The 17,340-nt window shown below is 36.3% G+C and overlaps 1 protein-coding gene across 4 annotated transcripts in view; it reads left to right on the forward strand.

Moving 5' to 3' along the window:
* NDC1 (NDC1 transmembrane nucleoporin) overlaps positions 1–17,340 on the forward strand; it is a 48,155-nt gene that overhangs the window by 3,268 nt on the left and 27,547 nt on the right. For 3 of the 4 annotated variants that reach the window (XM_027108479.1, XM_027108480.1, XM_027108477.1), the window contains exons 3-10: positions 1,317–1,418; positions 4,297–4,471; positions 5,616–5,754; positions 8,936–9,044; positions 10,970–11,021; positions 12,783–12,918; positions 13,952–14,044; positions 15,580–15,661. In XM_027108479.1, the coding sequence (XP_026964280.1) occupies positions 1,317–1,418; positions 4,297–4,471; positions 5,616–5,754; positions 8,936–9,044; positions 10,970–11,021; positions 12,783–12,918; positions 13,952–14,044; positions 15,580–15,661 (888 nt within the window). The remainder of the gene's footprint in view (positions 1–1,316; positions 1,419–4,296; positions 4,472–5,615; positions 5,755–8,935; positions 9,045–10,969; positions 11,022–12,782; positions 12,919–13,951; positions 14,045–15,579; positions 15,662–17,340) is intronic. The other variant, XM_027108478.1, reaches the window with a different exon arrangement.

Raw genomic sequence — 17,340 nt, forward strand, 5'->3', positions numbered from 1 at the left:
TCCCTCCCTCTCAGAAACAGTAACAATAAATTTCTTTTGCTTTGAAAAGTGGGGAGTATGTTGTTAATTTAATTTTTCTGAAGAAATGCCAGTTTTCAAAGTTAAAAGCTTTACCTTGTGACCTTTGGAGAGATATTGCTGCTAAAGAATTAAAGTCATTTTAAGTTTTTTGTTGAAACGTATCAATCACTTCTTGGGTGAGTCTCACAGGTCAAATGAAATTAAGCCATAAGCCAGCAAAAGAATGGCAAGTATTTCTGTACCCACCTTGCTGCGTCTGCATCACTCATGAGCTGGGCTGTCTAGTTGCAACCTCAGAATATTTCAATATTGTAATCTAGAGCCATTACCAATTGTTCAGTATTGGCACTTGAGATAAACACTTTCTGCCATTTCATGGCCCAAGGGTATCCTAGTATCACTTTCTCTTCAGATTGGATTTGATTTATGCCATTTTTCTCATCAAATATTACTTGTATTCTTCAACTTTTGCTTCACAAAGTCTTTACAGAGAAACTGTAGTCCTTCCTTCCTTATTTCCAGTCACATGAATCAGTTCTTTCACTCTTTTAGCTCAGTGTAATGCTTGAGGAGTTTAATTGTGGATACTGAATAAATATTTTTCCATAATTTTGGTCACTGAATTAAAATTTTAAAAATAATTGGTTTCATTATTAAGTCTTAGTCTATTCAACAAACATATGTCCTTATTTTTATATCTCTTGTTCATGTTTTTAGGCATAATATATATGTATTTTAAACTTTACCACATTTTTAAAATGGAATATTGATTGTTGAACTACTCTAAAATGTGACTGTATTAGTATTTCATAGGGACATCATGATTTTTTTTTAATTCGGCTCATTTGGATGATTTATGGATTATGCTATTTCTAGAAATGTTACTTTTTTCTAGCTGTAGGGACTAATTGCATTAATTAAGAAGAGATCTGAAAAATATTATTTACATTTTAAAAAGAAACTTTGTTGGTATATTACTAAATGTGATACTTCTCTGTTTCACGTGATAAAATGTTTGCATATGGTATTATTTTGTCTGATGTTAACATCTGGGTCATCTAAAAGAAATTCTAGTATAATTTTTAAGGACCTGGAACTTGGTCCAAATAGCTCGTGCTGTATGTAGTTCTTGAGTTGATGTCCTATAGGACCCATCAGCAGTGTATGAGTAAATTTTTAAATAAAAGATAACTTTTAAAATTATAGTTGTGGTTCAAGCCCCTTTTCTATTGCAGTATACTAAACATGACTATATAACTGAATGAACTTACTAATTCATCTCTCTTGTGTTTTAGATTCTTTCAGTGATCTGTATAGTTCCTATATAATCTTTTACCTTCTGCTGCTGTCAGTGGTAATAGTAATAATAAGTATTTTCAATGTGGAGTTCTATACAGGTGAGTTTTCAAATATTAACCATCTTTAAAATACCTGAATTTATTTTACTAAGGGCAGACTCAATGCATTTTGTATGTGGATGTGTACATCAGAGGCTGTATTTTATGTCAAAGTTTAAAAAATGTATACAGAATTATTATATATGCTTTGAATGTCTTACCATAAAATTTATTTGACCAATACATTCTCTGTTTTAAAAAAAATAATTAGAACTCTAATATTGGATGATTAGAACTCTAATATTGGATGATTCCAATTATATATATGAGGTATCTAGAGTAGTCAAATTGATAGAGACACAAAGTAGAATGGTGCTTGCCAGGGGCTGGAGGGAGAAGGGAATGGGCAATTGTTTAATGGGCATAGAGTTAATGGGTACAGGGGAGGATGGAAAAGTCTGGAGATGGATGGTGGTGATTGTTGCACAACAATGTGAGTGTACTTATGCCAGGAAACTATACACTTAAAAATGGTTAAGGGACTTCCCTGGTGGCCGAACTTCCAATGTAGGGGGCGTGGGTTCAATTCCTGGTCGAGGAACTAAGATCCCACGTGCCCCGCGCAGCACGGCAAAAAAAAAAAAGGTTAAAATGGTACTTTTTTTTAATGTGTACTTTATGACATACAAAAATTTAGACATTTTAATAATTCACAGCTGGTGTTAAAGTTATAATTCAGCAGATATATTATAAAAATAACTCCTTTATAGAGTAAGAGATCAAGACCAGATGATTTCTAAGGTCCTTTTCAAATATTGAAGTCTATAATTCTGTGGTTTTCCAACAAAATTTAAAATATCATATGTTTTGCCTTTGGAGAATCACCTGTTAGATTTCAGAGCTTTTTACTTTTTCTCAATTTCTCTCCTTGCTCTTCCTGCCGTTTCAGATTCCTTAAATCTGTCTTGAGGTAAAATGAGAAGCTTTTTCTTTCTCTTTTTTTTTTTTTTAACATTTTTATTGGAGTATAATTGGTTTACAATGGTGTGTTAGTTTCTGCTTTATAACAAAGTGAATCAGTTATACATATACACATGTTCCCATATCTCTTCCCTCTTGCATTTCCCTCCCTCCCACCCTCCCTATCCCACCCCTCTAGGTGGTCACAAAGCACCGAGCTGATCTCCCTGTGCTATGCGGCTGCTTGACACTAGCTATCTATTTTACGTTTGGTAGTGTATATATGTCCATGCCACTCTCTCGCTTTGTCACAGCTCACCCTTCCCCCTCCCCATATCCTCAAGTCCATTCTCTAGTAGGTCTGTGTCTTTATTCCCGTCTTACCCCTAGGTTCTTCATGACATTTTTTTTTTGAGAAGCTTCTTCTGATACTTCTTTTTTTCACTATAACATCATTCTTCTTTTTAGCTCTTTAGTACTTCCTTGTTAGATACGGTATAAAATTTCACATTGCTCTCTGGATTTTATAGTACACCCTTTTCCTTTGCTTTTCTAATCCCTCACTACTGGCTAATGGATCCCTTTTGCTATTCACGCCATCTACAGAACCCCTTGGTTTACAGCATGTGTTTTTTCACACTGTCCCATGTACCTGGGTAATCTAGATTTAGATGCCAGACAAGGGCTCTCGAGCTAGTCATTCTTTTTTTTTTTTGGCCTCGCCATGCGGCATGCAGGATCTTAGTTCCCCGACCAGAGATTGAACCTGTGTCCCCTGCATTGGAAGCGAGGAGTCTTAACCACTGAATCACCAGGGAAGTCCCCGTCTAGTCATTCTTAAAGCCTGACTAGTCACTTTGGCTCATTCCTTCAACATTCCTTATGTATTACTTTATGCCATGCATTGTGTGGGGATAAGAGATGTATGGTCCCAGTTTTCCCCAGGGGATCACAATTAATGCTGAGAAAGACAGTAATACATGGATAGTATGGACGCATATAGAAGCACCATTTACCCAGCATGGGGAGCTTCCTGGAGGAGGTGATGCTTGAACCAAACCTTAAAGAATGAGCTGTATTAAGTAGGCACGGAAGAAGAATGATGTTTTAGGGAAAAGGCGTATCATATAAAAAGACTTAATGACATGAGAAGGTTTGGTATGTTCAGAGTATGAGTCAGAATGTAAGTCAGTTACACAGTCAGTAGGCCTTGTGGGCATTTCTGGTGGGGAGGGGAAGGTGATAGCAGCCTCTTCCCCAAATTGTAAAGCACCTAAGCCCTCTCCCTTTATACTTAATTTTGTACTTCCCCACAATCTCTTTACTTGGTATGTATCAAAAGGAGAATGTGTACAAAGATAGGCCAGGGAACCCTGTGCCAACTGTTTTCAAAAGTCAGCACCCCTCACCTCCCACCCACACTTGCTTCCCCCAGCTCACTTCTGAAAACCTTTTAGGATTATCAGAGTGGTATTAGAAATTCCCATGCAAGCATTTATTTTAGTATTCAGTGTTATCATTATTTACCTGGTTTGTGGTTTATTTTTCACAGATGGACTATATATTGACAATTTAAAATGCTGAAGTAAGGATAACTTGCTGGAGGGCAAGCACTGTCTTAAAATTATTATTGTTTATTCCTTTATGGCAGTGAAGGGAGTGCCAGGGTAGGCACTATTTGAGCTATCAGGAAATCTTAATTAAAAAGAATTGAAAAATGTTAATCATACTGTACTTAGGTTTCACCTCTCTAGATCCTTTGGTTTTTCTTTTTCTTTGTGCATCTGTTTGTATTCAGTCTTTTTTCAAATTATTTTAACTAAGAATTTTTAACTTGGTATTTTTCTGTACTATACAGTGACTCTGGGTTTCTTCCTGCCCTTTGGTGTATTTGTGCAAAGGTGAGAGGGAATAGTTTAAGTCTTCTAATTTCATATGCTGCAGATTATAAAGCCACAGTCACGTGTTTTGTTTGCAGTTGTGCCTTCCATTCCTTGCTCAAGACTGGCACTGATAGGGAAGATCATTCATCCTCAGCAGCTCATGCACTCCTTTATTCATGCTGCAATGGGAATGACGATGGCTTGGTGTGCTGCGGTGATAACCAAGGGTCAATACAGTTTTCTTGTGGTTCCCTGCACTGTTACTGAGAGGTAATATTACATATATTTTTTCTAAGGGTGCTTGTTTAGTTACTAAGCCCAAAGTGACCTATATACATTAATAGTTTATGGACGTTCTTTACTTTCTGGACTTCAGTAAAAAGTGCTTTTTTATGTACATCGAATGTTTTTGATGTTTTATGTTTGTTGAATTCAACAGTTTTTTTAAACCATTTATTTTGTACAAGGTACTATGCTAAATGCTGTTGGATTTGTTAGAATGATTCACACATGGACTGTAAGCTCCTTGAGAGTTGAGAACAGTAGGGGATTTAAGACCTGGACGCAAATAGATATAATAGGAGAGAAATAGGAATGTATGAGAAATAGTATTTAGTAGGAAGAAAGTGAAATGTGCAGATAAAAACATCTGGGGCTTCAGAAGGCAGGGAGGAATCCACACATGGCTTCATGGAGGAGGTGGTATTTCGGTTGGGGTTTGAAGGAAGGACAGTATGAGAAGAATGAAGAAAAAAATTTTTAATAATTAAAAATACCTTCTTCAGTAGAGTACTTTTATAATTTTAAAACTTATACAGTTCTTGACCAGATGGCATTGATATAAATTTCAAGTTTATATTCTGACTTTAAAAGTCAAAAAAGTAATCTTAAGTTCTCTGTTATCCAGTGACTTTAAGACAGTATTCATGATTGCTACTGAATACTTGATTTCCTTTTGTCCCCCAGTTACATTATATAAGGCAAGTTTTTTTCCTAATGCAATAAATTTTCTTTAGTGAAAAGGGTCCCCCTGAGGGATTGCCTAGTTATAAGAGCAACACAGAGAGAAGCCCAAAGTTACAGCATCTCTATCAGGTTATAGCCTTTATTTAGAATTCTTCAGTCCAGATGCAATTTACCAACTCATAAGCACCATTGCTTACTGTCACAGGGGACTTTCTTACCCTTACCAGATTTCTGGAGGAGCAGAGCTAGAGCATTAACTAAAGGTCAAGTTCTCATGCATCAGGGAAAAGGGTTTTGTTAATCTTTTGCCCACACTTAACCCCTTTGTTAGAATTTGGGGCATTTCTTAAGTAATTAAGTCAAAGCTTTGCCTTCAGTAAATAATAAGCCTAAAGTAGTAACATGTGTCCCTGACTGTTGAATTAATAACCTAACTTTTCCCCTTCAGCTTAGATAGCCCTGCTGCACAAACCTGCTTAAATGAGTATCACCTTTTTTTTCTGCTGGCTGGAGCATTTATGGGCTATAGCTATAGCCTCCTGTATTTTATTAACAACATGAACTATCTTCCATTTCCCATCATACAGGTAAGCTATGATTTGAGCATTACTTTATGTCAGAATTTGGCAGAGTTAAAATTGCCTTGGTGTTTGTATATATAACTGGCATCATCTGATTAATTCAAGATTTGATCAGCAAAACTTAGGACTGAGATCCTCAAAATGCCATTTGGAGAGTAGATCTTTGTCTTCATGAGACTTCAGTGTCTGTTTGAGAGCTGCAGTTGCCCTTCCTGCTGCCACTCTCAGAATACCTCTTTGCTCCACTCTTCCCCTCCCTGCTAGGTAGTGGCAGTTGCTGTGACCTAGCAGGGCTGGGGGAGGGTGATGATGACATTCATGCAAAGTACCTCTGTGCAGCTGCCAGCTTCTTTTTGAACCTAAGAAGCTCATAAGCTTGAGAATGTACAACTAAGTATAGAATATGTCAGTTACTATCTCAAATCCTTTTCAGAACAAGGCTTGATGTGCATAAATAAAACAGTTTTGACTGGTTTGAGTGGGATAGGTTTTAAAAATTCTACTAGTTAGGTAGGAGCTGACTCTTCCTCTGGCAGGAGAGAGAAAGTTCGGTTGAGATTTTCCCGGTGCCATCAAGGCTTTCCCCAGCCTGTTGCTGCTATTCCTGACTGTGCTATTATTCGCTTCATTCCTGCTCTAGGGCATGCTGAGTACGGGGCTTTGGAGCAAAACTGTTAGAACCAGCCCCTTCCCACTAGGACACAGTCCGGTAGGGAGGGAGGGTATGTAAATAAATGATGTTCCACAAGAGTGTAAGTGTGAGAGCGTGACGGATTAGGATTCTCCTGGCTTAACTAAAATTTTCACATGCCTGTTGCATCCCTGAGAACAATCTGATGAAAATACACCTACTGCAAGGAGACAGTGCTCACAGGATCTGGTCCTTATCTGGATCTCGCCCTTATCTCCCTGCAGTCTGTGAGTGTATGAACAAAGAGTCCTATTTACAAATTCTTCACATCTTGTGAAGGTGAATTAAAGCAGAGTGTCAGCTTTGCCACCTCAGAATTTCAAAAGGAGAAACCCCCCCAAACTCCTGTATAGAAATATCCATGGTGAATCAGCTTTGATCCAAACATAGTTAAGAATATAGGAAATGAAGAAAAACAATTAGAGAAAAATGAGATTACCCCCAAATATCTTGCTCCTCTACGGACTTGTGTTGAAAGTAACCACCTATTTAACATCACGGATGTGTAAGAGTGAACAAGGGGAGTCCAGGATTGACAGTACTGATAAATTATTGTTTCTACCATGTACTGTTACATTTGTAAAATTTGACTACTAAATTTTTTGTAATAGCTTTTGATAAAATCTTAGATTCATTCTTGTGTATTCTTCCAGACCCTTTACTGTACATTTATATATATAGTAGCTATAATACTACATAGTTTGTGGGGTGGGGTTTTCATAAATAGTTTTATATTGTACGTATTATTCAGTAACTACTTTTTTCATATAACAGTATGAAAAATTAGATGTTTTTAAAAATCTAGTAATTTTAACCATTTACCATTAGTCCATTAGGGTTTTTTTCTATAAACTTGCCTATGCTACAAAACCCAGTTCCATTGCCCTTATTAAATTCTTAATGACAGACTGATAGGGAAAAGCAGAACGTTGGCATGGAGTAGGGGACAAAGAAATGGATTAATGCCAAGACAGGCTTGGCAAGTTATACGCCAACAAGACTATTTGAAAGTATTAAATGAGATAAGATTTATAGAGCCTGGCACATAGTAAATATTTGAATAGGTACAGGGTAGCTCATAGCCAAATCACAGAAGAACCCAACAGGGAATTGAAAAACACTTCAGCTTGGGAGCAAGAAGAGGGTTTATTAGCTGTTCTCTGCGTATCTACTGAAATGTCTGCCTGCTTCCTTAGCCTCTCTGGACCCTTGAGAGTGATGATGGAGGTGAGAGCTGCAGTAGGAATAGTTTAGGGACTGTGCCTTTTTATTAGGGCGTTGAGGTGAGATGGTGGTAGCACCCAGTAACTGCATCGAATAGTGCAATTCCATGTCTTAGAGTTTGAAAATATCTGAATAAATCAGGATACTTCAAGCTGTATGGTTAGTGATCAAGCATTCATTTCACCTGGGCTGCTTTTTGTAAGATGCTGTGGGAATCTGCAGACGTGGTATGAAGACATAACCTCTACCTAAGGACTATAATTCTTTGCTGTCCTTTAGCTTCTGAAATCCTTAGAGAAGGATCAGCCTTAATATAAACACAAAAGAAGACCAGAATTTGGGAAGTCCATCTTTGGTTCATTGGGTTTCCTTAGATTCTTTCCAATAATTTAAAAATTATTTTTTCCATTGGCATTTTTAGGGCCGACAACCCTTGTTTCACAAGAAGTGTAATTTTTTCAGGAAAAACATTTCGTATTTTTTCATATTTGATTCTTTTCTCTTAGATTGTTAGCATAGGAAGGTACCCACTAAGGAGCTGTTTAGCTGGTTCAGCCTTCTTATCTCACGGATAATTAGATAGGAGACGAGGCTGACTTAACGTTATACAGAAAGAAGAAGCACAGAACTCAGGTCTCCCAATTCTTAGTCTCGTGTCTTCTTCACTACCTCCTATTTTTCTGTAAAGAGCATGTGAAAAATTTTAGTGTAAAGGCAGCATACATTATCTTTAAGGTTGCAGACTCCGAAGCCAGCCTGCCTGCATTAAAATCGCAGATTTTTCTTGTGCTAGCTGGTAACGCTGGTTAAGTTAGTTACCCTCTCTGTGCCTTGGTTTTCTCATCTGTAAGATGGGGATAATAAAAGAACCTCCTTCATGGGGTTGTTGTGAGTGTTAAATGGATTAATGCATTTAAAGTGCTTGGAACACTACCTGGTATGTGATAAGCATCCAAAGAATGTTAGCTGCTACTGTTGTAATTATTATTATGTTTTTTGTACTTACTCCATCTCTGTGGTTCTTACTATAAGTATAGATTGATATTGTTAATTTTCTCATTTCTGATCTCATATCAATGAGATGTTGTATAATGTAAATATTAAATACTTTAACATCTGAAATGGATGATTTTTTTACCTCTGGAATAAACTTTGTCTTTTTATGCAGTGATTATGTTTTTGTGCGGACCATTATAGTTATGTGCTTGCTTTGGAATAAAAAAGAACCTTTGTTTGAATGTCATTTGATTCTGGTTTTCTTTTCTTCCACAGCAATACAAGTTCTTGCGCTTCAGGAGGTCTCTGCCTTTGCTAGTTAAGCATAGTTGTGTGGAATCGCTGTTCCTGCTTAGAAATTTCTGCATTGTGTATTATTTTCTTGGTAAGAATTTCTGCTTTTTGATACAGTATATGTATTAGCTCACAGCTCAGAAAATATCAGAGTCATTCTTGATTGTATTTATATATTTCCTACAATTGTAGGTATGTGATTAGCCCAGCTGATTGCTTGTTTCGATTAAGTGTTTAGATTTAGATTCAAACGTTCAAAGACTAGTTAAGAGAGGATATTGTTACAGAAAATGTGGTATATACATACAATGGAATAATAGTCAACCTTAAAAAAGAAGGAAAGCCTGTCACATGCTACAACATGGATGAACCTTAAAGACATTATACTAAGTGAAATAAGCCAGGCGCAAAATGACAAATACTACATGATTCCACTTATACGAGGTGTCTAAAATAGTCAAGGGACTTCCCTGGTGGTCCAGTGGGTAAGACTCCAGACTCCCAATGCAGGGGGCCCAGGTTCGATCCTAGTTGGGGTACTAGATCCCACATGCATGCCACAACTGTAAGCCTGCGTGCTGCAACGAAGATCCTGTGTGCCACAACTAAGACATGGCGCAGTCAAAATAAATAAATAAATAAATATTCAAAAATATATAAATAAATAAAGTAGTCAAACTCTTAGAAATAGAAAGTAGAATAGTGGTTGCCAGGGGCTGGAGGGAGGGGAGAAGGGGGAGTTGTTCAATGGACATGGAGTTTCAGTTTTGCAAGGTGAAAAAGTTCTGGAGAGCTGTTGTATGACAAGGTGCCATACAGTGTATATACACTTAAAAGTGGTCAAGATGGTAAATTTTATAATGTATTTTTTACCACATAAAAAGATATATCCTTTAAAAAAAAAGAAAATATTGTATATCATTTAGTCATTACTCTATAAATAACATATTCCTTTTTATCACTTTTTGTAACTTGCTAACTAATACAACAGAAATACCCTGTTGCTAAGGGGACATTGTAGAATTTATTAACATGAATTTTAAGCACAAAGATGCAGCTTATTTAATATAATGAACAGTACAAGTTGAATGGAAACCTTAATCTCAATAGCAACATATATTAATATAAACAAAATCCAGCATTCTAAAATACTGTTTTCAGACTATAACATTTTCTGGTCCTACTTTTTTCTGTGGAATAATTTTACAAAATTGTTCTATTTGTGCATAGGCCATTCTGTTGTCTACTTTAAAAAATTTTTAGTTTATATAATGCATTTTTCTACGTAGCTTTTATAATTGTCATTTTAATGTTAACACTTTGTTGTTTTTTATTAACCTACTGCAATCAGCCTGGATGTTCCCCTGTTGTTGTATCAATACATTTGGGCTGACGTAGCAGCTGTGTCAACATATCCATGCCAACTATTTCTTCTTTAATTCCAGTTATGTTTCATTCAGATTTCCAGTGTTACCACTTTTCATTTCTTTGTTGCACTTTGGTCTTTTTGGCCAGTTTCCTCTTTCAGTTTTTCGTTTTGGTAAAATGTCATGGAGATTTATCATGGCAGATAAGGAGGCAACACAGCTACATGCTTTGCTGTCTGTGCCAGAACTGAATAACAGACGTGAGTGACTAATCACTAACAGACTTTGAAAGAAAGGATGTCCATCTGTTATCTATATACTGATTTGTGTACTACTGAAAAGCTAGAATTGGCTATATTCAGTTATGCACAGCTAAGGCTACAGTAACTGAAATTTGAATTGTGTGGTTGCAGCCTGGTGTTACTAAACCACAGTAACTGAAATATGTACATGTTGGACGTGTGCAAAGCAAGGACTGCCTGTATTTAGAAATTACTCTCTTTTTCTGCCCATTCCTAATCAAAGTCTAGCATTTTGACTGAGGTCTTGGTGTCTACTTGGTCATCTCATCTACCTCATGTTCCAAAGCATGATTAAGATTTGTTTCATTAACTTTTTATGATTATAGCATGGTGTTTTTTCATTTCAGGCCACATTCCCAAAGCTTGGATTAGCACTGCTATGGACCTTCAGTTAGATGAGTAAGTGATCCTGAAAAGTCTAATTTTAATGCTTTTAATTCTCTCCATCCTTTTAGATGTTTGCTACTTTCCAGATGTTTTATTTAGATTTAGCCTTTAAATTTTTTAAAAAATTGCATTCATTTTTGAATACACATAGTTCACATAATTTAAAATTCCAATGGTATATAAAAGGGTATATGGTGAATCTGTTGGCCTCTGTCTCTAGTCACCCAGTTCCTTTCCCCAAAAATAAGCAATGATAATTCCTTTTTTGTTAGATACAGCTTTTATATAAGTGGATTTCTTGAGTTGCATGGACATACCTCTCTTTTGTTTTTCTCCTCAATAATCATTCTTTGCTATGTTGTGGTAGATGAGCACCATACTATGGTTTTACTCTAATTTTACCTGTGAGGAAACCAGATTTGAGTCAGGTCACGTGACCAGTTGAAGGTCATAAGTAGCAATGGAGTGACAGCATTGGGGTTTATTGTTCTAGTTATTCCTTATGCACTTTGCACATAGGCAAAGCTTTAATCTTTATTTAGCGAATAAATGTAAACTTCTCTATTAGTATTTGTTCTTCTAATTATTGGTTATTCCACTGTGATACTTTTGTATGATCTTAACTATTATCACTTTTGAGGAGTGGGAATATCGACATTAATGGATGTTTGAGGTATTATGGTTTCTCCAGTGTAGATTTCAAAAAATTCCTGACTTTTAAAAGTTGCTAGGTAAAATTTAGTTTTGTCTTCTGCTTAATCACTATATATGAAACCAAACGTGTGCGTCATTTATTATGTTAGCCCAGGTTTTATACTTGGTCAAATGGAAAGAAAAAAATAATAATGGTATTGATAGAAATTTAATATAATACTTTTTTCCTCCTTTCACCTAAAAAATGTTTTGTTTGTATGGCAGTGCCTGATATTCTGGACTTAATGTATGCCAGGCCCTCAGTGATGCTTATTTAAAAGCAGAAAAAAAACTTTATCATCCCCACCGCCACCCCAACCCCAAGGAAGGTCAAGTACTACGCTGGGCACTCCTAACATAAACTGTTTTAAATCTCATAAAAGCCCTAAGAGGTAGAATGAAGAGATTATGCCACCATATGGATGAGGAAACTGAGGGTAGGTTAGGTCAAGTGATTAACAAAATCACAACATTTACAAATAGCAGAGTCAGAGGTTCTAGTCCTGTTTTCACAATTGCTAAGTATGATTGTAGGATTATAATGACTTTGCAAATTGAGCTCTTCAAGGTTTTGGTAACATTGCCTGCATTCCCTTTATTTAGCATTCTAACAGAGTTTCTTAACTTATTTTAAAAGTAAAGTTTGTTATTTTTAGATAGTACTTTGTGTTCTTAACTACTATGAAACTGTTTATACATATACAGATAGAGCTGAAATCTGGTCCAGGAGAGGTGCTAGTCATGCTGAATGGTTTTTAAGTATCAAGCTACAAAACAACAATAATAAAATTTTACCCAGTCTCTAGGGGAGACTTCTTCCATCATAGAAAGTGACAGTGAAGATTTGGAATGCAAGAAACTAAGAGCTAGTTTAGGTCTGCTCTTCCCTTAAGGCTCCCATGTGTACTTTGTAAGAAGGTATTAGTGAAAGAACTGTACAGGGTACAAAAGGAGAGGAATCTATCACCATTATTATTTAGAAATAGGATTTGTTTGTTTCTCAGTGTAGGGCCTCATGTCTCTTAAATGCTTAGATTGTATTTTTCCTACAGGATTAAATAGTAATTTCTGCTTTCACAGGCAGTTTCATAGGCCTCTTGACACTGTGAGTGGCCTCTTGAATCTCTCATTACTTTACCATGTCTGGCTCTGTGGTGTCTTTGTCCTGATGACTTGGTACATCTCGTGGATCCTCTTCAAAATCTATGCCACAGAGGTTAGTATTGAGTTTTTTGTCAGTACTTTTCTGTTTTGGAGTGCAGAGGTTTATTTTTAGTAGAGCACTGATCAGCATGTTGTTGTGCCCAAAGCCATTTTGAGAAGTTGGGTTTTGGTTTTTCTTCTGAGATTTCATAAGGCATGTATCTTTTATAACCATCATTTATTTGTATTTTTTTCTGAGGAACAGTGTTAGTGTTCTTAATGTTTGAAAACTAAACTGAATGAACTGTTAGTGGTACTTACTATGTTTTATCTATAGTGTAATTCTCATCTGAAAGTTTCTATTTCTCTACTGAGCATATACTAGATTGGCCTGAATTTTAAATTAATTTTACATGCTATTGATATAGATACTGTTGATCAGTATTAAAATATTTAAATATAAGGAAGGCAATAAAATACTTCTTTTTTTTTTTTTTTTTTTTTTTTTTGCGGTACGCGGACCTCTCACTGTTGTGACCTCTCCCGTTGCGGAGCACAGGCTCAGCGGCCATGGCTCACAGGCCCCGCCGCTCCGCGGCACGTGGGATCTTCCCAGACCGGGGCACGAACCCGTGTCCCCTGCATCGGCAGGCGGACTCTCAACCACTGCGCCACCAGGGAAGCCCAAAATACTTGTTCTTTGAAGGAACTTTTAAAAATTTATATTGAAGAAATGATTTTAAATGAGTAGGAATTGCATTGTCTTCATCATCCAAATGTTTGTCTTAGAAAATGAGTGTTTCTGTTTTATTTTACCATCTCTGTAGGTTTGTACCCTCCAGTGACTTCAGAGAATTTTTTCTTAAATTTGTTTCTATTATTGGAAGTCAGAGATCTAGTAAAATTGGGAAAGTAACATGTTAGAAGGTAGTGTATTTGGGTACATGTAATTTTAATGCAATCTGTTTTTGCGAGGAACACTAAAGATGTTAGTTTGGTTGTATTGTCTCCTTTATAATAAATTTCAAATAGTGCTAATTTACTGAATGTAATTAAGTCATGAAAATAATCATTCCATAGTCTTTATATTTGATTATATTTGATAGGCTCGTCTTTTCCCTGTTCAACCACCATTTTCAGAAGAGTCAGATGAATGCCTCCCGAAAGTTTTAAACAGCAATCCTCCCCTCATCATAAAGGTAGCGGAACTATGCATTTTGTGTCTTTACACAGTCATCTCTAACTTACCTTATGGGATAGACTTAATATTTGCATAATTAAGTATTTCGATATATTTTTTGAGGGCCTAGAATATTCTAATACTGTAAAAAGTATTGTAAAAATCACCTACATGCTACATTAAATGCTGTTTACTTTTTCAGTTTTCATTCCAAGTGACTAAGATGCAAGTATATATTGCAACGTATGTGTATAAGCTAGACTAATTCTGTATTTAGGAGAGATATAAAAATATTTCAAGCATGAAATATAATATACAACCATATACGTTAGCTTTTCACAAATTCTTCATGGTAGCAAAACAAAACACTGATTTTTTTTTTTTTAATAATTGGTTTAAGGTATATTTTCACTCATATAGAATTGTTGGCTGTTATGATCAAAGGAAGTACTTGATAGTGTGTACATATTCAATGAACTCTCTTAAAATTTGAATAATGATAATCTAAAACAAATTTTAATCAAAAGAGTCTAAAGAAGTTGCAGTACGTTTATAAATCAACCTAAGTGAGAATAAATTGTTTTGATTTAAGTTTCATTTTGAAATTTTAAAAGTAGAACTACAATATATATGATCTTGTTAAGAGGTCATAGTACTTAAAAAAGAATTAAAATAGAACCTAGAGTTTGGATTACACTCTAGAAAAGTTGTAAACTAATAAGAAAATGACCCACTAAGGTTCTGATTACCTTTAAATATCAATTATGACTAATTTATTAGATAAACAAAAATATCAGTTACTCATTTGGTTATTTAAAAGATCTTTATTTACTGGGCAGATGTTAGTCACTGCTAGTTGCTTAGGGTGTAATGATGAATAAGACAAAGCACAGCCTAATGGAAAAGGCAGATACACAAAATAATGAAAATTTACTGTGGTAAGTGCAGTGGGAACCACTTACTCTGCTTGGGACCAAAGCAGGAAACCTTCGCAGAAGGGATGGTATCTTGAATGATGAGTGAAGTGGTTTGCCAGGGAACAAAATGAGGATTTTGAGTAAAAAAGTACAGCATATGTTGTGTCTCTACTGTGTGCCTGGGCACTGCTTTTGGACGTGGCAGCGAGCAAAACATTATCCCTGCCTCACAGTTTAGTGGGTGGAACCCGGTGAGACAAGTAAGCAGGCAGTTACAATAAATTATGGTAAGTACCATGGTTGAGAGCTGTGTGAGTATATGTTTTTGCCGGGGAGGCCAGGGAAGTTCCAGTAGGAAGTGGTGTTTTAAGTTTCCCACTATAAGGTGGGAAGGAACACAGAGAGTTCCGTAGTTCCTCGGTAGCTGGAGCCCACAGTGACTAGGGTAGCCTACAGAGGGTAGAGGCAAGAAGGTTCTGGAAGTCTAGAAAGGAAGGTTATGGTTCTGAAAAGTATTTCCTTCATGAAAAATTTCAACTGATTTCCCCTTAGGTATGTAGTATTGAGCCCCATTCATAAATAAGATTTTATATAGAGGTTAAAAAAATTAAATAGTGTGTATTTTTTTCCCTTTCAGTATTTGGCCTTGCAGGACCTGATGTTGCTTTCTCAATATTCTCCTTCACGAAGACAAGAAGTTTTTAGCCTTAGCCAGCCAGGTATTGCTAAAAATAATAGACCTAATAGGAACTGAGTATGTGTGTGCAGAAAGTGTTCCACTTAAAGTTTGGTGAGCTCGATATACTTATTAAAATATCACACATCATTAAATATCACACATATTTAATAATACTTGCATTAAATGAAGTATTGATTTAAACATTGTACAACTGTTTGCATTGCTGTGGTTAGAAATTATATTTCCAGGAAAAGTATATTTAAATTTTTATATTATTTCCTTCTGTCCTCTCATTCCCTTCACCTGAAGAAATTATGAGGTAGGCTGACAGTTTTAGAGCAGAAAAGTACAGTTTAAGAATCCTAGAAGTTTTAATGCTATAAGGGGTCTTAAAAATCAGATGGTTTAATCCTTATGGAGGACCTAAGTCTGAGAGAGATTAAAATGGCTTAATAAAGTTAATGTCAGAGTTGGAATAAGAAATTCTGTCATTTGACTCTTAAGTGCAGAGCTCCCCCTTCCTGCCGTGCAACTTTGCCTTCCTTTTTAAAAAAAGAAGTGAAAAGAAACTATCAATAGACTTGATGGTGATAGGCCCAAGGACACTCTTGGCAACTCTGAAACACTTCTTCATTGTTACTTGCCGAGCTCCTCCAGACTGCAGCTGGGCCAGTAGTGCTCTGCCTTGTTCCTAGAGGGAAAGCCTTCCAGCCCAGCACCAGTGGGGACAGAACCTGGGTAGCTTTACATGTCTGTAATAAGCTCTTCATTATTTTGCCAAACTCGCCAATTCCCACATTATAAAATAAACCTATAGTTTACATATTACATATTACATGGAAATACATGGAAATAAAATCCAGTTATATAAAAATATAGATGATTGGAGCCACTCTCCTTTTGGTAGTATGAAAAATCCAGTGCTGATGCTGTGGAAAATTAACTGTAGCAATACTTTTCTAGCAGACTGAGGTTTACTTAAGAATTCTCTATACACTAAATGTTTTCACAAGATATTCAAGTAAACCGTACCAGGGTGGCATGTTCTCTGCCAGAGAACATATTATTAAAATGTAACTGGTCATAGAAATAGAGATGAGATTTGTGGTTACCAGAGGCAAGGGGTGGGGGCAGGGGAACTAGATGAGGGCAGTCAAAAGGTACAAACTCCCAGTTATAAGATAAGTAAGTACTAAGGATGTAATGTACAACATGATAAATATAATTAACACTGCTGTATGTTATATATGAAAATTGTTAAGAGAGTAAATCCTACGGGTTCTCATCACAGGGAAAATTTTTTTTTCTATTTCTTTAATTTTGTATCTATAAGAGTTGATGGATGTTCACTAAACTTAGTGTGATAACCGTTTCATGATGTATGTAAGTCAAATCATTATGCTGTATACTTTAAGCCTAATACAGTGCTGTATGTCAATTATATCTGAAAACTGGAAGAAAAAAAAATGTAACTGGACCATTACATAGTTCCTTACTGGTCCTGTGATACAGCGGTAAAAAACGTCCTGGGGGGCTTTCCTGGTGGCTCAGTGGTTAAGAACCTGCCTGCCAGTGCAGGGAACACAGGTTCGAGCCCTGGTCCGGGAAGATCCCACATGCCATGGACAGCTAAGCCCGTGCACCACAACTACTGAGCTGGCACTCTAGAACCCGCGAGCCACAACTACTCAAGCTGCGCACCTAGAGCCCGTGCTCTGC

This window comes from Aethalodelphis obliquidens, unplaced genomic scaffold (genome assembly GCF_003676395.1).
Source record: "Aethalodelphis obliquidens isolate GAN/ISIS:26980383/991018 unplaced genomic scaffold, ASM367639v1 scaffold9, whole genome shotgun sequence".
Lineage (NCBI taxonomy): Eukaryota > Metazoa > Chordata > Mammalia > Artiodactyla > Delphinidae > Aethalodelphis > Aethalodelphis obliquidens.